Below are 23,333 nucleotides of genomic sequence, written 5' to 3'. Positions count from 1 at the left end.
ACTTTTGGGGGGGCAATACAATACTTTAATAAAAAAATTTCGCTTGACTTCTCCTTTAAGAACTATCTGTTGTGTGAAGAGGAGCAAAAAGTCCTGGCAGAGATGATATGCCCCCTACAGAACCGTGGTCTCATTATCATGGGAATTGAGCAAGCCTTCATCTACAGAAAATTATAGGTAGTTCTCCAGGATGTATATAACCTGCCTGCAAACTTCCTTGAAATACGTTATGCCAGTGTACCTAGAAAAACTGATTCCAGTATAACTATAAGAACTGAGACCAGTGAATATAGAAGAACTGATGCCAGTGTACTTGGAAAAACTGATGCTAGTATACCTAGAAGAGCTGATGCCAGTGTACATAAAATAATTTAATCCAGTATACCTAGAAGAACTGATGCCACTATACCTAGAACTGATGCCACTATACCTAGAACTGATGCCACTGTAGCTAGAAGAATTGATGCCAGTCTACCTAGAAGAACTAATGCCAGTTTACCTAAAAGAATTGATGCCAGTATACCTAGGAGAACTGATGCCAGTATACCTAGAAGTACCGATGCCAGTGTGCCTAGAAAAACTGATGCCAGTGTACCTGGAAGAATTGATGCCAGTGTACCTAGAAGAATTAAAGCCAGTATACCTAGTACTGATTCCAGTATACCTAGAAGTACTGATTCCAGTTTGCCTAGAAAAACTGATGCTAGTATACCTAGAAGAATTGATGACAGTGCACTTAGAAAAACTGATACCCGTATACCTAGAAGAACTGATGCCAGTATACCTAGAAGAACTGATGCCAGTATACCTAGAAGTACTGATTCCAGTTTGACTAGAAAAACTGATGCCAGTGTACCTGGAAGAATTGATGCCAGTTTACCTAGAAGAATTAAAGCCAGTATACCTAGTACTGATTCCAGTATACCTAGAAGTACTGATTCCAGTTTGCCTAGAAAAAATGATGCCAGTATACCTAGAAGAATTGATGACAGTGTACCTAGAAGAACTGATGGCAGTATACCAGGAAGAACTGATACCCGTATACCTAGAAGAACTGATGCCAGTATACCAGGAAGAATTTATGCCAGTGTACCTAGAAGAACTGATGCCAGTGTACCTAGAAGAACTGATGCCAGTGTACCTAGAAGAACTGATGCCAGTGTACCTAGAATAACTGATGCCAGTATACCTAGAAGAACTGATGCCAGTGTATCTAGAAGAACTGATGCCAGTATACCTAGAAGAACTGATGCCAGTGTACCTAGAAGAACTGATGGCAGTATACCTGGGAGAATTTATGCCAGTGTACCTAGAAGAACTGATGCCAGTATACCTAGAAGAACTGATGCCAGTGTACCTAGAAGAACTGATGCCAGTATACCTGGGAGAGCTGATGCCTACACCTGCTTCTGATTCTACACCTGCGGGCGGTATATACCTATATAAAACAAAACAGAACACTGTCATATACCGCAACCTACCACAACAGCGCTGTTCATTTTGATGGCCCAATTGTATCCAACTAGTGTATACATTTACTTTACAGGACTCCAATATATGGTTTGCTGCACTTTGGCATTCTTTTTTGACTGAATGCCAACATATATCCTGAATGAATCAGCATCATAATAGATCACAATGCACGAATATCATAGCAGCATAATATAAATATGTAGACTTACCTACATCGCTAACATCTCCAAGCATGGATCAGTGATCTGGTGACTGAATTCAGTTGCCCCTTTCCTCCAGCTAGTGAGCAGTGTTAGCTGTATAGATCCCTGCTACCTAGACTATGATGAATACAGCAATCAGAGCAATAACAGTCTATTTCTGACTAATGTTTGTCCCACATTTATAGGATGGCTTTGAAGTTTGTCATGCACTATGTTAGAGGGATTTGCTATCTGACTCAATCCCCACACTGTCAACTGCCCACACACATTTCTATACAATAAAGTATTTGCTCAGGTTGGAAAAAAAAGATACTTGTCCCTATTATCAATTCAGTCTCCTTGACTCAGTTCTGAGTTGCTGCTTTCTGCTGAAAACACAAAAAACTGTGTATGAGCTTTACCCTCCATCTCCCCCTTAGTTCTGAGACGGCTGATGTAAATAAGTCCCTAGCAGGTTTTATCGGCAACTTTGTAGCTTCTTTGTAATGCTGGGAGGGTTAAAGGGTTAAACTTTGGTCTGGGGTAATTTTTGGCAGAGTGCTGGAGAGGGGGAGGATGAAAGAAGTAACATGCTCTCACCTCCCCCGCTCCAGGGCTGATGCCAGTATTCCGCAGGTCCGGTCCTCGGGTCCTAGGGACCTGGGACGTTTTAGGCCCGCTCAGCCAATCAGCAGCAGAGGCGGCAGCCCGCTATGGCCACTGACTAGCAAAGTAGGCCTGGCAAATCCCATCCCATGTCTCCACTCAGACCCAGAGGCGGCCAGAACCGGGTGACTTGGGATACCGGCACCAGCGCTGGAGCAGGGGAGGTGAGAGCATGTTACTTCTTTCATCCTCCCCAGCGCTCTTCCAAAAATCACCCCAGCCCGGAGTTCTCCTTTAAAGTTGCTGTTGAGCTCACTGTGATTACGCCTTCTAGCATTACAAAGTTGCAGATAGGGACTTGTGTACATCAGCCGTATTGAAAGGGAGGGGGGAGGAGGGGAAGAAGGAGAGAAAAGCTCGTACATAATTATTGTGTTTTCAGCAGAAAGCAGCAGCTCAGAACTGGGGGAAGGAGACTGAATAGATAATAAGTATAGAATGAATTGTTAGTCTCACTATGGGCACCATGAAAAATTATGTTTGAGCAGAATGCCCCTTCATATTCCAGGCTAATGGCCGTGTTCACACATGCAGTAACACAATGATAATACAATGTGAATGCACCATTTATCACCATGGCAGTAATTGAATGTGTTAACATACCCTATTAGTGATCCAATAAAATAAAACAATAGAAGAGGAGCATCCTAGATCATTCTTTAGCCCCCACACTGAAGGCCCCCACTTCTGCCATTTTACTACTACTATTGCCGTGCATTGTAAGGCTATGTTCACACACAGTATTTTTGCTCAGTATTTTGGTTAATATTTTGCAAAACTGGGAGTGGATTGAAAACACAGAAAGGCTGTTGAAATTGAGTGAATGGCCTTCATTTAACGGCAAATAACGGACGTTATTTTAAAACAACGGCCGTTATTCGTAAAAATGCCAATTATTCGCCTTTAAATGACGGCCATCCAACAGTGTGTGAACATAGCCTTTCTGTGTTTTCAATCTACTCCTTGTTTTGGTTGCAAAATATTGACCAAAAATACTGACCAAAAATACTGTGTGTGAACATAGCCTAATCGTGATCGCCCTTTTGTAGTATTCAAGTCCCATATTGTATATCATATATGCTCCAAAATGCAACCAATAAAAATGACAGCTTCGCCCATATCAAACAATCAAAAGAAAAGGCTCTAAACCTCAGCTCCCCGACCATGTGTTTATGCACGTGACTTCTGACCATAGGGATGTTATATGGGTTACGTGAATAAAGATATGAAAAAACTTTTCTTTACATTTTATTTATTGAAATTAAAAATAAAAATGGACCAAATGTAAAACCAAAAAGAAAAGCGAATACAGTAGAAATATTAGCAGTAATACTCAGGCCGGGATCCTTCACTTTTATAAGTGCCTTGTGAATCCATACTTGACCTTGAGCACAAGAGGAGCCTCTCTGACTCTGTTGTGTCTCTGCGTGTCCATAGCTCACCTCCATTGTTTATTGACCGCGGTCTAAGGGACAGGGTCTCAAATTTGACGTAAGTCTCTTTTAGGAGGTCTTCTTCACCGGGAGACGGGGGTTTACGCTGCAGTTTTATAACTTTATAAAGCAAGAAGACGATGATGGGCAAAACAAGAACGCAGCCGACACTGCTGGCTATTACTAGGATAGAAATCTGGGAGTCGTTCTCCATATTTTTAAGTAGAACATCGGTAGAGAACACGATGCATTGATCCTTCTTGGGTTGAGCAGATTTGGGGCAGACACAGGCCATGTATTTGGTGCTGGGCTGCAGGCCGTCAATCGTTACTTTATTTTTACTCGGATCTGTGCTCAGCCGTAGCATCTCGTCCTCACCGTACTTTGAATAGAGGACGGTCAGAGACGAGCTATCGGTGGTGTTTAGAGTCTTCCATGTTAGCGTCACCCGATCCTCTGCCTCGGTAATGACTCTCAGATTTCGCACAACCAAATTGGTTTCCGTATTGGCAGCCACATTTTTAAGGGCATCTCCTTCTCTATTGCCTTGGGAAAGTTGGGTTTTCTTACTGCCACCACCTTGTGTTTGGCCTCTGATGGTTTTCAGTGGTTTCTTCTCTAAGATTCGGTTTACTATGGTGGTGGTGGTGGTAGTAGTAGTAGTAGGCCCCACAGTCAGTTCTACTGTTGTTTGCTCTATTGGTGATATAGATATGACTGTGGGCAGTGGAAATAAAGCTGTGCTTGTTTCATCAATTTCTTCCTTTATCTCGGTTGTCTGGTCTGCTCCTGGTCTCCATCCTTGCCGGTATGGTAATCCTGTCGTAGTGACCACACCGACGACTAAGACAGTTATTGATGCTTCTGATATGCCCGCTAAATTTTTGGCTTTGCATCGGTATTCTCCTGCATCTTTGTAGGAAATGCCATTCATACTTAAAATTGACCATCTCACCCCATCTGCTGGAGACTCCTGGATAACTGTTATGGAAAGGAAATAAATCACCGTTAGATAGAACGTCTATGTACATTCATCGGAGTCTTGAGTTTTCGATGTGATATAGAGAGTCTTCACTATGGGGGAGATTTATCAAACATGGTGTAAAGTGAGACTGGCTCAGTCGCCCCTAGCAACCAATCAGATTCGACCTTTCATTTTCCAAAGAGTCTGTGAGGAATGAAAGGTGGAATCTGATTGGTTGCTAGGGGCAACTGAGACAGTCTCACTTTAAACCATGTTTGATAAATCTCCCCCTATGTGTCCTTGGTGATAGATATTATGGAACCTACTGTAGTTTACATTTATTCTAGGTTTGCTTCCTAAATTCTCTCATACTTACTAATGTGCAATTTGAACAAATGGAAAATTCCAGACGGTTGAAAAATATGACTTAAAGGGATTTTCCCATGACTTATCACACTGACCAGGATAGGTAACTTGTTTTATTCTCCATCCAGCTGTCCTTGTAAAGCCTTATATCTTATTGTCTTTGGTTTTTGCAATAGAATGTTGTGCCCATGCCAATGATACCTGACACATGCTCATCATAAACAAGTGACAGAACGTTAAAGGGGTTGTTCACCAAAAATGTTTTTCTTTCAAATCAACTGGTGACAGAAAGTGCTAGAGATTTGTAATTAACTTCTATTACAAAAAAAATCTCAAGTCTTCCAGTACTTATCAGCTGCTGTATGTCCTACAGGAAGAGGTCTATTCTCTCAAGTCTGAGAGAGTGCTCTCTGCCGCCATCTCTGTCCATGTCAGGAACTGTCTAGAGCAGCAGCAAATCCCCATTAAAAACCTCTGCTGCTCTCCAGACTGGAATAAATACACCACTTCCCGCAGGACATACAGCAGCTGATAAGTATTGGAAGACTTTAGTTTTTTTTTTTCTAGAAGTAAATTGCAAATATCTGGCAATTTCTCGCACCAGTTGATTTGAAAGAAAATTTTTTTGGGTAAACAACCCCTTTAATTTTTCATATATATATATATATATATATATATATATATATATATATATATTAGGCACTGTTGTTTGAGAGCTAAAGCAAAGTATTTAGGAATAGCATCATGACTTCTCTTTTGCACAGGGCAACATAATGAAACTCTGAGCCCTTTTTACAGGAATTTATGTTGTGAAACTTTCATTTGGGTAACAAGTACTAGTGGAATCTCAGAAACACAAAACTCTTCTTGGTATTTAGGGTTCAGAAAGCTGTTTTTCCAATATGTTAAAATTCCTCTACTGTTTTTTCTTCTATATGCTCCTTCCCATAAACAGTTTGCATATTAAAGTTGTATGGAGGTAAGAAGATGGAAAGAAAAAAAAAGTGTTGGATATAGAAAACTTAAAGGGGCTGGCCCCTTTATAGTAAAATAGGTCAGTGTACAGTATTAGTGTACTGACTGTATATACTGACAGCAGCTTCCTGTGAACCTCATAGAGCTAATATCAGACTCCCCTCCTCCGGGCTGTGCTGTCCTGCTCTGTGGTAATTCTGTCCATAAGATGGCCGAAATGTAGGAGCATGTGACCATGCCCCGCCCCCAGTGTCCAACACTGAGCCTTTATATGCTATGGTGGATACTGGGGGGCGGGCCATGGTCACATGCTCCTTCATGTCAGCCATCTTATGGACAGAAACACCACAGAGCAGGACAGTACAGCCTGGAGGAGGGGAGTCTGATTTTAGCTCTATGGGGTACACAGGGACCTGCTGTCAGTATATACATGAATACACTTACTAATACTGTACACTGAGAAATTTTACTATAAAGTGGCCCACCCCTTTAAAGAGTAGCTGTCATTATAAATAACTTTTGATGTGTCATCAGGCATGGCAAAAACTTTTGATTGCAACGAATCTCGCTGCTGAGCCAGGTAGCTTACTAAGGGTGGGTTCACACTGCGTTTTTTCAATCCGTTTAACGGATCCGTTTTTTTTAACGGACAAAAAAATTGTGTCAGCAACGTTTTTGTGTCCCTTTTGTGTCCGGATCTGTTTTTTTTTATGATGGAAGTCAATGGAAAAACGGATGAAAACGGATGCACACAAATGCATCCGTTTTTTGCAATCTGTTTTTCATCCGTTTTTTTGCAAAAAAAACGGATGAAAAAAACGGATTGCAAAAACGCAGTGTGAACCCAGCCTAATTCCGACATGTTAGCCTCATAGACTATAATGAGGCTAAAGTGTTGGAACCAGCAATGTACAAATCTAACAAGAAGCAAGAGGGTCCAACAGAACTATTTGTCAAGTTCAATATGCCGTAGTTAGTGTATGGATGCATGACAGCTGGCTTCCAATTCCAAGTGTAGGCCTTGTAACATAAAAAGAGAAGTAATCCAACAGCATCCAGAAGTGAGAATCTATAGTGAGGTTTATTTATAAAGGCAAATACATAAAAGCAACATTTCAATCCAGCAGGGTCTTAATCAAGCTTGATAAAGACCCTGTTGGGTTGAAGCGTCGCTTTTGTGTATTTGGCTTTATGAATAAATGACACTGAAGATTCACACTACTGGATACTGTTCCATTACTTCTCTTTTTAAGTTATACAGATATGCAAAAAACGTTGATTAGTCAGTGTCTAGGTGTTCAGATCCCACTGATCATTAGAATGATCTGGAAGAAGTTAGCAGCTGAGAGCTTCTATCCCCAGCTTGTTGCTTGCCCTGTTCCATTGCAAGCAATGACTTTGTAACAGTGGTTGGGTGCCCCAGCTGCCATGCATTCCCTCACCGCTGATAGTCCTTCAGACCTAGCAGCATGTGTCCTCTCTGCATGTAGTATAGATTCGGCCACTAGAGGGGGTGCACATGCATCCTTCTCAGAGTTAAGGCTCAGTGCCTTAAAGGGAACCTGTCACCCCCCGTGCCGGGGTGACAGGCTCCCGACCCCCCGTTAGAGACCCCTATACTTACCTCATCGCGCCGGGTCCCGCTTCTGAAGATGGTCGGGTCCCGGAGATCTCAGCCGCCGCAGCCCGGTGCGCGCGCTGAGAGATGAGTCCAACACCCATAGAGAATGACAGGAGAGTCCAGCGCTCCGTCATTCTCTATGAGCGTTGGACTCATCTCTCTGTGGCGTGCATATTTAAGGAGGCTTCCTGCACATGTACTCTGCCTGAGCGTCAAGGTCCTATGGTCCTGCAAATGTGTTTCTGTGTTTGACTTGCAAAAGCGTTCCTGTGTTCCTGTATTCCCCATCCTGGTTCCTGTCTTATGGAATCTAGTTCCTGTGTTCCCGCTGTGGTGTCCTCATGTTCTAGTGTTCCTGCTGTCTGATCCTGCACTAAGGTTGCGTCCAGTAATACATGTGAACCTGACCCAACCCATTTTTGCACCTGCTACCTGCTACCTGCACTATGTAATCCATTACTTTCTTTCGATGTGTCCTGTGTGTGCATACTTGTCTCTACTATGAGTTTGGCAACGCAGGTTCCACCAATGCCATCTCGTCTGCCCAGACCAGCTGTCATGTGCTTTGTTTATCTCAAAAGGTAGCGATCTGACGTATCCTCTGGAAAAGTCTATCTCCACCATCAGGAGTATCTTGTGAAGAACAGAGGATACGCTTGGACAACGCCCTTAGGGATAGATGGGCATGTGGCACAGTGGGCTCACATCCGCTGATCCTGGCAGACGTTTCTATTAAGCCTATGAAGCCTGCCTCCTGCATTGAGACGGGGAGAACAGTCAGCTGGGGTGAGTCAACCATACACTTACTCCTTGCTCATTCTAACATGCCGTGAGGGTCCAAACACTTAGACCCCAACTGGAACTCTTGGAATGTCTGTTTGACACATCAAAATATTGTTCAAATGAAAGTAACGTTGCCTCCCCTTCGGTGGCACTGCTGCGGAAGGTGATGAGTGTTAGAGCCAAGATAAAAAACCTAGCCCTACATAAAGTTGAAAAACTTCTCATGTATACGAAGCAGAGGTACTATGAAAGAGGCAATAAAGCCCACACTCTCTTAGCTAAACAATTAAGGGACGATGCTGAGCAGCGAACGCCACATATCATTAGAGGGCAAAATGGTTCTCTTCTCCATGACCCCTCTGCTATAACAGAAGCCTTCAGGGAATACTTTGCCCATCTCTACACTCTCCCGGACGCCTTACCGCAGTCCCCGACTGATCGTACACAGCTAATTGACGCTTTTCTATCAGACTGTAAGCTCCCCACCCTGCCTACAGAAGCCCATGAGACATTAAACTCAGAAATTACAGCCGAGGAATTAGGAGAAATCTTGAAAAACCTGCCCAACGGTAAATCCCCGGGACCTGACGGGCTGACCTACCTTTATTACAAATCTTTTGCCCCCATCCTCATCCCCCACCTCCTAACAGTGTTTAATAAGTTCCTCCAGGGAGAACCTATCCCCACATCTATGTCCCATGCTTTTATCACACTGATCCCCAAGCCAGGGAAAGACCCTCTAAACTGCGGTAGCTACCGCCCTATTGCGCTCCTTAACGCTGGTTTGAAATTGTACACTAAGATCCTTGCCACGCGATTATCTCTGTGGCTTCCCCAACTCATTGACAAGGATCAAGTGGGCTTCGTGACCTGCCGGCAGGGGGGAGACAACACTAGACGGGTGATCAACCTAGTAGATGCAGTGAACCAGGAGAAGGGATCGGCCCTGTTATTGAGCCTTGACGCAGAAAAGGCCTTTGATCGCCTGGGGTGGTCCTTCATGCTTAGAGTGTTGGAAACGTTTGGTATAGGGGGGGCCTTCCTCACAGCGATCAGGGGCCTGTATACTTCTCCATCTGCAGCAATTAAGCTCCCCCATGCACTATCCGCCTCCTTCCCGATACATAATGGCACAAGACAAGGTTGCCCACTCTCACCCCTGATATTTGTCCTATGTATTGAACCCCTGGCGGCAGCGATACGTCACCACCCGGATATCCATGGTATTCAAATCAGGGGAGTTGACTTTAAGCTCTCCTTGTTTGCGGATGATGTCCTACTGTCGATCACTCAACCGCACATCTCTCTGCCCAATCTACATACTCTTTTGACCCGCTTTGGCCATCTCTCAGGGTACAAAGTCAACACCCTTAAAACAGAAGCCCTGCCCATTAACTTGCCGGAACCCTTGTTGACCAACCTGAAATCCAATTACAAGTATAATTGGAAGGAACACTCCCTCAAATATCTAGGAATACAGATCTCCAATTCCTACTCCTCGCTATACACGCACAACTTTCCCAAACTCTTCTCTGACATACGAACCTTGTTGGATAGATGGCACACGCTACCTCTCTCGCTACTAGGAAGAATAGCAGCAGTTAAGATGACACTGCTACCCAAACTCAATTACTACTTTGAGACTTTGCCAATCCAGGTCCCTCTTACTGCGCTTAAATCATTGCAAGCAGCCATACTCCGCTTTGTTTGGGCTCGTAGACGGCACAGAGTGGCCAAAACTATACTGTTGGCGCCCAAATCTTTCGGGGGGTTAGCCCTTCCGGATATACTCTGCTATTACTGGGCAGCACACTTGCGCCATATTCCAGCCTGGTCCGCACTGCGAGCTTACTCAAAGTGGATGATCATTGAGAAACTTTGGCTAGCTCCCACTCATCCCAACTCCTTTCTGTGGGCTACCTCAGACACCACCCTTTCAGGCCCTGTCTTGGGCCCGATCGCCCACACTAAACGGATCTGGAATACCTGCATGCGCAAGTTTCCCCTAACCTCCCAACACTCCCCAATGACCTCATTCCTATTCCATCCGAAATTCCCGGACAGCCTCACCAGTGGACTGACAAAGCATTGGTACGCTAACGAGCTATTCCGATTTGCAGACATTGTGAATCCGGCAGACCGCACCTTGCGATCCTTTGTGAGTCTTTCGTCTGATTTTAACCTCCCTCTTGCAGCCCAGTACCAATACCTTCAGATAAAACATTACATGTTGTCATTATTCTCTTCTGCTACGGTATCACTCCCAACAGATTTTGAGAGACTTTGTAGGGCAGGTGTGTCTACCAAGGGCCTTATCTCTGACATATATAGAATTCTTAAACAACCCTTACCGGATACCGAAGTGAGGTATCCCTATATGGATAAATGGGAAAATCTTTTTGGACGACAGCTACCCTCGAATGTGTGGGGGATAATCTGGGACAGGGCGGCTAAAACGTCTATATGTGTCACATATAAAGAGAACCAATATAAAATAATGTACTTCTGGTATTATACTCCAGAAATTTTGCATGCCATGAACCCAACAATTCCCAACATATGTTGGAGGTGCCAACGATCTCCGGGCTCTCTTCCACACATTTACTGGGCCTGTCCGTCTATTACCCCCTACTGGACGATGGTCAAGGGATTACTTAGTGAGATCTCGGGACTGGATATCCCGTTAGATCCAGTCTTTTACCTGTTTAATGTAACCACGCTTAAAGTTGGTCGTACTACCTTAAAACTCCTGCTCCATGTCCTCACAGCTGCCAGATGTTTAATTGCAAAATATTGGAAACGCACTGCCCCTCCGACTAGGGAGGACCTTTGCGCACGCATTCTAGATGTGAGAAACATGGAACAGCTGACGGCTATGCTTGATAACAAAATGGACCACTTTAAAAAGGTCTGGCGCCTATGGGAGGTATACTGGGAAGAGAGAAATATTACCCATCCACCACCGCCCCGGAGACATCAGCCTTAACAATCAGAAGACTATCCCCCCTCCGTTCCTGATTCCCCTCTGTCGTACTCCCCCCCCTCCTCGTGTTTGTCTTGTCTAGTCTTTGTTTGTCCCCCCCTACCCCATTTTTTTGTTGTTTATACAGCAACATGGGATGTTGCCTATGATTACTGCTGCTAGGATGAGTGAAGTTCCCTATATCTACTTGTATTAAGCTTTATATGGTGATATGTCAGTAATCGCGGCTGCGATCCGCGCTTTCTGTTGGACTGCCTTAACTTTTGGTATTATGTTCCTGTTTCTTATCTTTCTCTATCTGCTTTTATGCTAGAAAAAAAAACGAAAAACAAAACTTTAATAAAAATACAATTAAGAAAAAAAAACAAATGAAAGTAACGAAAGTCTCGAGGTTAGTTCATTATGCACAGCTGCTGTGGTAATGATATAAAATGTACGAAATATCACCTGTATAATTAGAAGCAGAGTTGTTAGTTCGACTCCAGATTAATTGTGGGGTGGGAGAGCCGGTAGCATCACATCGCAGCAGAACATTGCTACCCAAAGGGGATGTGATTTTGGTGGCTGATGTCATCACTGACGGTTTGAGACATTGTTCTAGTTCAGCTTTTTGGAAGAGGATTCCAGTCAGAGATTCAGGCCCACTGCAGACCACCATCACGTCCAGGAAGATCACTTGGGGATCCACTATCTTTGAAAGTTCAATCAGCTTTGAAATGCGGCAGTCACAAAACCAAGGGTTGTCTTGTAGACCTTTAGTTTGGGAACAATAAGAAAGTATCAAAACACAGTGGAATATAAGATTACCTTCCAAAATATCCTTATACAGTCTACAATATATTAAAGTAATACATGTAACTATATACAAGGTTTGTAGCTTTCCAGTGTACTTATCATTTCACATACTTGATTTACCTATATTATAGTAATATAATGCACATACACAATGAATAGGATTAGTGGTTTTGATAAGCGCTGCAGAATCTGTTGGCGCTATACAAATAAATATATATTATTATATTATAATTATTATTATCATCATCATCATCATCATCATTATTATTATTATGCACATTCTGTTGTTGGGTTACATATTATGCATATTATTCTTTTATTTCTATATACAAAACCCACCACAAAGTCCCACTATTACTGCTTTGCTCACCTGATGTAGTCAGCTGAAAACACTAGAAAACACATTTTTAAAGGGGTATTCCACTCAAACATATTTTCATATGTTGCTGCCCATGGTGACACTAACAATTACTTCCATACTTGTTATTATGTATCCAGTCTCCTTCTCTCAGTTCTGAGCTGCTACTTTCTGCTTAAAACACAAAAATCTGCATGTGAGCTTTTCTCTCTGTCTCCCCCTCCTCCCCCCTCCCTTCTGAGACAGATGATGTAAACACGTCCCTGGCTGGCCATATGTGCAACATTGTAGTTTCTTTGTAATGCTGGGAGGGTTATTCTGAGGTCACTTAGCTAATGAACTCCCTGGGGGAGATTTATCAAACTAGTGTAAAGTAGAGCTGGCTCAGTTGCCCCTTAGCAACCAATCAGATTCCACTTTTCATTCTTCACAGATTCCTTGGAAAATTAAAGTGGAATCTGATTGGTTGCTAGAGGCAACTGAGCAAGTTTCACTTTACATCATGTTTGATAAATCTCCCCCACTGTGTTTAATCCTCCTAGCATTACAAAGAAGTTACAATGTTGCAGATAAAGCCTGCCAGGCACTTGTTTACATCAGCTGTCTCAGAAGGGAGGAGGGAGAAGGGGGAGACAAAGAGAAAGGCTCACACAGAGTTTTGTGTCTTCAGCAGAAAGCAGCAGCTCAAAACTGGGAGAAGAAGACTGAATAGATAACAAATATGGAATGATTTATTAGTCTCACCATGGGCAGGAACATATGAAGAGTTATGTTTGAGTGAAATACCCCTTCAATCTATAAATCCAATAATGACATTACCAGACAGGTGCAGCAATGTGATTGTAATATGGCACTTCCAGTCAAGTGGTCAAGTGGATTCTGGATAATTGTCCCAATTGTTAAACTGTTAAAGCAAATGTACCATTTCCTAAGAGATCCAGTGTTTTCAAAATGCTGCCGGTTCCCAAGCTCAGCGCTGTCCACCAGCTACCTCTATGCACTATAGGTGGGCCCGATGCCCCCCAGTGTAATGATATCCCCTCCCCTTGGTGGAGCGCCATTAGAATCAAGCCTGGCTGTGTCACCAAGGGGATATCGTTACACTGGGGGCACCGGGGCTAGCTCCAGTGCATAGTGCACATGAACAAACCAACCGCCAAGAGTGGGAAACGGGTGGTGTTTGAAAATTGGACTGCACTACCCTGGCTGACAAGGTAGTAAAGAATAAAAATCCCTTAAAGGAGAAGTCTGGTGAATTTTTTTAATTAAAGTATTGTATTGCCCCCCAAAAGTTATACAAATCCCCAATATACACTTATTACAGGAAATGATTATAAAGTGCTTTTTTCCCTGACTTACTACTGCATCAAGGATTCACTTCCTGGATAAAATGGTGATGTCACGACCCGAGTCCCAGAGCTGTGCGGGCTGTGGCTGCTGGAGAGGATAATGGCAGGGGGATGCTCAGTGTCCCTCCAGTGCCCTGTGTCCCTCAGTGTCCCTCTGCCTTCATCCTCTCCAGCAGCCACAACACGCACAGCTCTGGGAGTTGTGTCGTGACATCACCATTTTTATCCAGGAAGTGACATCACCATGTTATCCAGGAAGTGACATCACCATGTTATCCAGGAAGTGACATCACCATGTTATCCAGGAAGTGAAGCCTTAATGCAGTAGTAAGTGCAGAGGAAAAATCACTTTATAAGCATTTCCCGTAATAAGTGTATATTGGTTAGTTGTATAACTTTTGGGGGCAATACAGTACTTTAATAAAAAATTTTTGCCAGACTTCTCCTTTGAGAAATGGTACACTCGCTTTAAAGGTTTATTGTGCACATGGAAAAATGCCCAGACAGGTCCCTTCATCTTAATTTTCCAGCAAATAGAATTTCACATTTTTTATCTGCTGTTCTGCGCCACAACATCTACATCATATACACCACTTTCAATGAATGATCATAGGAAATCCTCTATTTTACTTTTTCTTCAAAGAACCAATCACAGTACCACATGTAGAAGTAGACAGTTTTTGGAGTATTCGCTATACATGTGCTGTATGCATCAATATACCAACTGAACTCCACCATACCGAGCCATTTCAGTGAACTGAACAATAGTCTACTAGTTACTACATTCCTTAAATTTTCAAGAGTATAGTTTAAAGGGGTACTCCGGTACTTTCAAATCAACTGGTTTCAGAAAGATATATAAATCTGTAATTTACTTCTATTTAAAAATTTCCTGTCTTCCAGTAGATATCAGCTGCTGTATGTCCTGCAGGAAGTGGTGTATTCTTTCAAGTCTGACCCAGTGCTCTCTGCTGCCACCTCTGTCCATGTCAGGAACTGTCCAGAGCAGGAGCAAATCCCCATAGAAAACCTCTCCCGCTCTGGACAGTTCCTGACATGGACAGAGGTGGCAGCAGAGAGCACTGTTTCAGACTGGAAAGAATCCACCACTTCCTGCAGGACATACAGCAGCTGATAAGTACTGGAAGACTGGAGATTTTTAAATAGAAGTAAAATTACAAATCTATATAGCTTTCTGAAACCAGTTGATTTGAAAGAAAAAGCGGGAGTTTCCCTTTTAATGTTACTGTAAGCGCTTCAAACTTGATCACTAGTAAACTAGGTACAGTCGATTGAACTACATAGGCGCAGCTCAGGTACACAGCAGTATACATCTGCATACCATTTTTCCAGTTTCCCCATGTAACATCAACAGAACACTTTACAGAAGTGAACCCAGTCTTAGAAGGGATTTTATAACAGTGTGAATTAGGAATGTCTGCCAAACCTCAGCATACCTTTTAACAGGTATCCCTACATATACCAGTCACACACCCCAAAAACGTGACTTAAAAAGTAGCCTAAATATATGATGGCTCTCCAAGTAAATTTTTTTAGGTTTTTATTATATCATGTAGGACTGAGGGGGTAATACTCCTCCTTGGGAAGTTCTCCAAACTGCCATGTGGAGTCTTACAGGCACGAGAAATCTAGTGGGTCTGGCTGCACGAACTATCCATGTATTGTTTGTGCAGCCATGGTAACTGAAAGCACGGATATACATATATCTGTGCAGTCAGTTTCCAGATCAAACAACAGTACTTACCCACGGCTGCTGCTGTGATCCATCATCCTCTTTTTCGTCTCTCCCGTTCAGCTGCTGACTTCAGGTCCTGCCTTCTTCATAATGATTGATAGTCTGAGGAGGCAGAGCCTGAAGACACAGCAGCTGGATGGGAGATTCGAAAATTAGGATGACGGATCACAGCAGCAGCCGTGGGTAAGTACTGTTGTTTGATCTGGAAACTGACTGCACAGATATATGTATATCCGTGCAATCTGCAATAATTTAATTATTCAACAATAAAATATATCAAAGTGCAAGATGGGTTTACTGGGGGAGATTTATCAAACAGGGTGTAAAGTGAAACTGGCTCAGTTGCCCCTAGCAACCAATCAGATTCCACCTTTCATTCCTCACAGACTCCTTGGAAAATAAAAGGTGGAATCTGATTGGTTGCTAGGGGCAACTGAGCCAGTTTCACTTTACAGCATGATCGATAAATCTCCCCCATTATGTTTTAGAGGCGCTGTAATAGACTAAAAAACATGGTTATCTTAAGAAGCATGTCACGTTCCTCCAGTCCTTCCTAAGTAATGGATTGGTTTGTCTTACGAGCACAGTGTAAGATTGTGGATTGGTTGATTTGGGACATTTCATTAATTAAAAGATTTAGAAGAAGGTGAAATAAGGCTGGAGATTTAAGATGTGTGTTGTCTGAAGTCATGACTATCTGCCTTAAACACATGACTGAGATTAAATGATTTCGGGAGTACAAGGCTGCTAATTGGGAAATCCCCGCTAATCCTTCCTCTCATAGCTCAGTTAACTCTGTACAACACTGGAGAGCATTCCTGCACGTGTCATCTAGTTTTTCTCATGCACAAGCCATCTTTCCTGTATAAAGGGGGTTGGTTCACATACATCCAGCATTTCAGTTGACCCCTGATGAAATTGTTAACAGCGAAACATGTAGGGTCTCATTTCTGTGGCATCCAGGGACAGCATTTTTGCTGTGAAAAATCAGACTGTTGTGCTTTGTTATGTTGATCTATTCTGTTCCTTCTCATAGTGCATGCAATATTCTTACTGTGGATTGCAGTTTATGTCCCTGTTATTTTTATTATAGGCCTTTTATCACTGAAGGGATGTTATGCTTATTGTTCATGTACCCAAGGGTGCTGTTTTTAATGTTTTTTTTAAGGAGTATATGCATTTTATATATATATATATATATATATATATATATATATATATATATATATATATAATTTTTTTTATTTTTCCCCCCAATCTGTGTATGTAAGGTATCGACAAGTTGCGGTCAGAACTCCCGGAGATCTGAACTTTGTGCCTTCTGTCTTGACCACGTAAGAGATGCCCCTGAACTCCCGGGTTTACCATATTGAAAAGAAAAACTGATTCGCTTCGGCTCTAAAACAATCCAAATCACATTAAAATACCGACACATTTTGAGCCCTCAGGGTTCTTAATCATGGTTTTCTGTGTAAGATACACATACATGTGTAGCAACAGATGTGTATTAGTCACAGACAAAGTTAGTGACATCACAATTTTACAATGTGCCATATTAAAACATATATGTGTGTGTTTGTTACACAGAAAACCATGATTAAGAATCCTGAGGGTTCGAAACACGTCGGGTGTTTTAATGTGAACACGTAATAAAGATTTGGATTGTTTTAGAGCTGAAGAGAGTCAGTTTTTCCTTTTTGTATGTGTATGTGCCTTATAAACCCCTGTTGGACCCCTGATGAAGTCTAGAGGATGGGACACTTGGGGACTACAGCTCCCTCTGAGAGCAGTATTATGTGATATACTTTCTTTTTTTTTTCATTTAGTGATTTTTCATTCTCATTATAACTTCTTTTTCAATCAATTTTTCACTTTCTTCTTTGCTTATTATTGGCTTTTTTTCCCCCTCATTGTCCTGTGGTGTTTGTTGTACGTGGTATATGCACCTTATGATATTTTGCACATGGGTGGCACCTAGGTGCCTCATACCAGTATTGATATTGCACTATTTGTTTATTGTGTATGATATGGACTCATCTTTTGCTATCACTACTTACTAATGGTAGGGTGGCTTGGATTACATTGAACCTTACGAGGCTCTTTGTATTTGTACTTTAGGGTTTTAAGTGTTTTTAAATTACTTGTCATCTTCTGGTGGTGTACAATAAAAGAATTGTATACTTTTGGATTTGGATTCTTTTGCACAGTGGCGTAACTAGAATTTATGGGGCCCCATGAATCTGGTGCAGGCTCCCCCCAGCTGTCCGGTGGCGTACCATCCCTGAACCCCATACCCACTTCCCACTTGGCCAGGTGTTCCATTGCTCTGACAGGTCCTTAAGCCTTATAGGGGGATGAAAAGCTAAAGTGATAGAGCAGAACTGTAATACCACACACATCCAGAGGACAGGGGTGGAAAGTAGCTGTGATTTTTAAAATCCTGGATAACCCCCTTTAACTTTAATTGATGCTTTACCTGACAGGGTCACTTTGTAGCTTTACTATACATTGTGTTGTCGTGTGGTCTAATAGCTTAAAGAGAACTGTCAGCAAGTTAGACAAATCTAACCTGCAGATATGTCCCTACTGCACAGGAGGCGCCGAGGATGAACGTATGTCTCTTACCTTCCTCCTCGGCGCCTTTCACAGTTAGTTGTGTGCTCCACGGTGTGGTGAGACTGTTAGGAGCACTGAGGTACCCGTTAGGAGCATTGCCCACCCCCATAGTGCTGATCTGCCCCCGGCCAGCCGACCCCTTTCTATTGGCAATGAATGGAGCGGGCTGGATCGATGCTATAGGGCAGGCAGTGCTCCAAACGGTCTCACAGGACCATGGATCAAACTACTAACTGCACTGGAATGGCGCCGAGGAGGAAAGTAAGAGACATATGGTCATCCTCGGCGCCTCCTCTGCAATAGGTACATATAAGCAGGTTAGATTCATCTAACCTGCTTATAGTTCCCCTTTAAATATATCAGATAACCAATCATATGTTTGGCCAGCACAAAGCCAATTTGTATTACAAAAACACTTACATATTAAATTACAATTCAAGTACACTTTCAGGCGTTACCTAGTACGACTCGTTGGTAAAGTTGCTCCATACCCCTTAGTGTAGGGTCGGAGAATGGAGGCCAGATATCCAAAAGGTCAGAAGGCAGAGTGGTGAGCTTGTTGCTGGAGATGTCTAGGTAGGTAATGTTCTTTAGGTAGCGTGCTGCCTCAGCTGGGATACTTGCTAGCTTATTGTTATGTAGGTCCAGAGTTCGTAATCGAGGCATCTCTAATAAAGATTCCCATGGAAAAATCGATATTAAATTTCCATCCAGACGTAATTCATGCAACTGTTTAAGATTGTAAAAACTGCTTGAGTCAATACTAGTAATACTGTTATAGGTGATCCAAAGATATTTTAGATCCACCAGGTAATAGAAGGCTTCCGTCGGAATTCTCCGGATAACAGTCTTTTCAACCCGAAGTTTAACAGTGTCAACGGGAACATTGACGGGGATGTCAAACATGTCAGGATCATTGCACAAAACTGACCTAGTATGACAAAAACAACAGAGTTGGGTGTCAACTACTTTCACATATACATATGAAGGGGGAGATTTATCAAACATGGTGTAAAGTGAAACTGGCTCAGTTGCCCCTAGCAACCAATCAGATTCCACCTTTCATTTTCCACCATGTTTCACTTTACACCATGTTTGATAAATCTTCCCCAAAATGTATTATTCCTAGCAGTTCATACAGATTCACAAAACCTGTTGGCCAATGTTCATGTTGGAAAAAAAGAAAAAGTGTCCGACACATTTTGATGCGATGTAATTGACTTCAATGCATTGATGTCAATGGACTGACGTCCAATGCACACAATGTATTAAATAACAGACGTTGTCTGCGCGGACGTCTAAATAATGATCATGACAATTATTTTCGGACGTCTTTTGCAAACACTGGACGTTATTTTTTGTTGTTCACACAAAGTTTTTCTTTAAATAATAAATTCAATGGACTTTTCAATAAAAGACCCATACAAAGACCAATTAGCCCACCTGACCTAGAATAATGTACCAACAGCCGTCATCACCCAACAATTCATTTAATGTTTTGTTTTGTTTTGTTTTTGTTCAGATTAAATAGAGTTTCTAGGCAGGCATTTTTTAAAATGCATACAGAAGCTGTAAAAAAAAAATAAGAATAAAAAAAAGTCATACTCACCTACCTCCTCCTCCTCCACTGATGCTTTAATGGGGCTTGGTCCCCACTGCTTTTTACTTCATCCTGGTTCCTGTGACATTTTGTCCTGAAGGAAATGCCCCTCAGCCACTGTGGTGACCTGTCTCTGCCAATGATTGTCTCAGTTGGAATTTCCTAGCAATGAAACATCACAGGAACCAGGAAGTAATGAAGTCGAAATGGCGGCTGTGGGGGATTGGGGCAGGTGAGTGTGACTTCTTTTTTATTTTTTACTGCCCAGAGGCATTTTAAAAATAATTGCATGGGTGCAAAATCCCTTTAATATAAGTATAGATATTACACACAAAAGTTTTTGACAATTATTTGTACCTTCCTTGTTTTGAAAAATGTCTAGAAGGAAAAGCCATAAAATATCCAGCTACTAGGTAAAGCAAGGCTGCATTCACATGTACTGTGTTCCACACGGAACACGGACATGGAATGCCTACCCAATATGCCCCGTGCTCTAATGACAGAGCCGCACGGCTGATTCATTACAGCGCAGCGCATATCTGTACAGTTCCCCCGCTCCCAGCATCTAACTACAGATGCTGCCTGGGCGGGGGGAGAAGTCTGTTACAGGCATTCCATGTCCGTGTTCCGTGTGGGACACGGAGCATGTGAATGCAGCCTAAGGAAGAGAAAACTGTCAAACGCATATAGTAGTTAAGTTTTGCATTTGCACTTTTTACACTATTGATAACTCTCAGGAACCTAAATTATTCTTGAAGGGGTTCTTCAGGATTGGAAAACATTCAGCTGACAGACGCATTACATATGCAAAGTAAATAAATAAATAAATAAATATAGGCACTCGTAATGTAATATCATGAAGATATTTGCCGATTGCTTACTCACCTTATAGTACTGCACTATATAACATAGGCAGGGGCGTAACTAGAAATGGCTGGGCCCCATAGCAAACTTTTGATTGGGCCTCCCCCCCGACTGACCACTAAACGGTCAAGTGAAGTCATAACTACATAACTGCTAGCTCTGGTCAGGAGTGCTTGCAGTTAAAGGGACATTTGCAAAACCCAGGAGACCAGCAGGGCCACCCGGTGCTGCAAATGATGACGGCTCAGGGGGCCCAGTGTATTGCAGGAGCAGGCCATGGGGCCCCCTGATGCGGCGGGCCCCATAGCAGCTGCTATGGCTGCTATAGTGGTAGTTACGCCCCTGAACATAGGCCCAACTTCATGCTGTACTATATATAATAATAGGAACCAATCAGGAATATATATTTGTGGCCGCTGCAGACCAGAAACATCCCATAAAATTCAGAAAGGTAATAGTCAACACAATATTACACCCCCAAAATGGTCTTCAGATTTCATCTGGCACTGCTGCTCGCACTTCTGTCTCCTAGGCACATAGTACTTCATAGCATCATATATATTAGAACTATTGTAGTTTATTAGAATAACATACAATGCAAGTGCAGTGCCGGGTGACATCTGCAAACCAATTTTCTGTCTATGGATAGTGTCTAGTATTGCAGCACTGCCCTATTAAAAAGAATGGGAATGAGCTGCAGTACCATTCACAACCCAGGGAGAGGTTTGTTGCTATTTCTGGAAAAAAGCATCCAAAGCTTTCTATCTCTGTACAACCCCTTTAAGCAAATCTCTGCCTTAGCTTTAGGGAGATCCTTTAATCATATATGAGTGGCACATTGATAAGCATTTCTGCACTATACTTCGGAATCCTTTCTTACAATGCTATCAGTTAACTGTCAGTCAAATGAGGTCGGGTTCACACTCCGTTTTTTTCATTTGTTTTTGCAAAAAACGCATAGAAAAACGGATACATTTGTGTGCATCCTTTTTAATCTGTTTTTCCATTGACTTCAATTATAAAAAGACGGATGAAAACACATCAGTTGTTTTAACGTACACAAAAATATTGTCCAAGTACTTTTATGTATACATTAAAAAAAAGGATGCGTTTTGATCCTTTTTTTTTATAATGGAAGTCAACAGAAAAATGGATCAAAACTAGAGATGAGCGAACCTGGAACATGCTCGAGTCCATCCGAACCTGAACGTTCAGCATTTGATTAGCGGTGGCTGCTAAAATTGGATAAAGCCCTAAGGTTATGTTGAAAACATGGATATAGTCATTGGCTGTATCCATGTTTTCCAGACAACGTTAGAGCCCCCGCTAATCAAATACCGAACGTTCGGGTTCGGATGGACTCGAACCCGAACCCGGTTTGCTCATCTCTAATCAAAACGAATGCATACAAATGCAAAAATTTTTGTAAAAATGGATGAAAAACGGATGGAAAAATTGATGCACATGCATCTGTTTTGATCCATTTTTTCATTGACTTCCATTATAAATAAATAAAAAAAAAAAAAAGATTGCAAAAACATAGTGTGAACCCAGCCTTATTCTTTCCCTAATAGCAGCTATAGTGTGATCTGAAGGCGGTCACAGACATATAGGAATTGTCGGCTGAATCATTGTTTTACATTTTGCAGCTGGATGATATGATATGAATTGTTAGTGAATCCCTTTGTCTGCCTTAATACCACACACACACACACACACATATATATATATATATATATATATATATATATATATATATATATATATATATATATATATAGCTTCTAAACCAATATATAAAATTATCCATAGCGTACTTACCTTGCCCCAGTCCCATCACTTCTCCCATGAAAAATACAAGTGCACTGTGATGGACAGAATGCCTCAAGATTAGCAAAAACCTGTACTACAAAATAAAAGAAAATATAGAAAATCATGGCGTCTTTGCAATTAGGATAAAGTCAACCAACGTTGAGACTTCATTGTCCGAGCCATGCAAGTGGCATTCTGAGGAAGGAGGCTGGAATGGTATACAGTCATTTAGCAATAGGGGATTACATGAGATTAACTGAGATCTGGAGTTACTTAACCTTCAAATGTGTTCTTCAAAGGACCGCAGGGTCACAGTGTGCATATATATATATATATATATATATATATATATATATATACATCATCCCAGGTTTTTTTGAGCAAATTACCTTTTACTTCTAAGAAAGGAGTAGAAGGGTAATTTTTATTGAATTCCTTAATTGCAACAGCTTTACGTTTAGGCAGGAATACATAATATCATGGGGGGAAATTGTTTACAAGTAGGAACTTAGTAGGAATCCTCCGGTGGGCCCCCAGCTTTAGAACCTACACTTACACTGAATGATATGTCATTTCTCACTGGTTCTTCATTGGTGGGCCCCCTAGGATCATTTCCTCTGGTAGGCCCCAGATACCCGGGTCTGACACCGGCCTTGGGACCCCTTCCGAGAGGCGTTTTCCCCCAAGTAGTAATAATGTCATGACTTTGGAGAAACGGCCTGTTAAATCTCCCCATT

The 23,333-nt window shown here is 42.1% G+C and overlaps 1 protein-coding gene across 1 annotated transcript; it reads right to left on the bottom strand.

The window, feature by feature from the left end:
* Window positions 1-3,604: 3,604 nt before the first annotated feature.
* On the bottom strand, window positions 3,605-22,761 carry LRIT3 (leucine rich repeat, Ig-like and transmembrane domains 3). Its single transcript, XM_069976812.1, has 4 exons — window positions 22,606-22,761; window positions 18,779-19,251; window positions 11,894-12,199; window positions 3,605-4,735 (listed from the first exon to the last, which is right to left on the bottom strand). The coding sequence occupies exons 1-4, from the start codon at window positions 22,719-22,721 to the stop codon at window positions 3,642-3,644; spliced, it is 1,989 nt and encodes a 662-aa protein (XP_069832913.1). The 5' UTR covers window positions 22,722-22,761; the 3' UTR covers window positions 3,605-3,641.
* Between the last annotated feature and the right edge of the window lie 572 nt (window positions 22,762-23,333).

The sequence above is a fragment of the Dendropsophus ebraccatus genome, chromosome 7 (assembly GCF_027789765.1).
Source record: "Dendropsophus ebraccatus isolate aDenEbr1 chromosome 7, aDenEbr1.pat, whole genome shotgun sequence".
Lineage (NCBI taxonomy): Eukaryota > Metazoa > Chordata > Amphibia > Anura > Hylidae > Dendropsophus > Dendropsophus ebraccatus.
The sequence above is the reverse complement of the archived record's forward strand: the minus strand, read 5'-3'. Positions and strand labels throughout refer to the sequence as shown.

Bases quoted from the DNA above. Each gene is read 5' to 3' on its own strand.
- LRIT3 (XM_069976812.1), bottom strand. From the start codon at position 22,721: ATGATTTTCTATATTTTCTTTTATTTTGTAGTACAGGTTTTTGCTAAT. The intron at 19,252-22,605 runs GTAAGTACGCTA...TTGTCATACTAG, and splicing joins AGTGATGGGACTGGGGCAAG to GTCAGTTTTGTGCAATGATC. The intron at 4,736-11,893 runs GTGATATTTCGT...TTTCCATAACAG, and splicing joins CTCTGCTTCTAATTATACAG to TTATCCAGGAGTCTCCAGCA.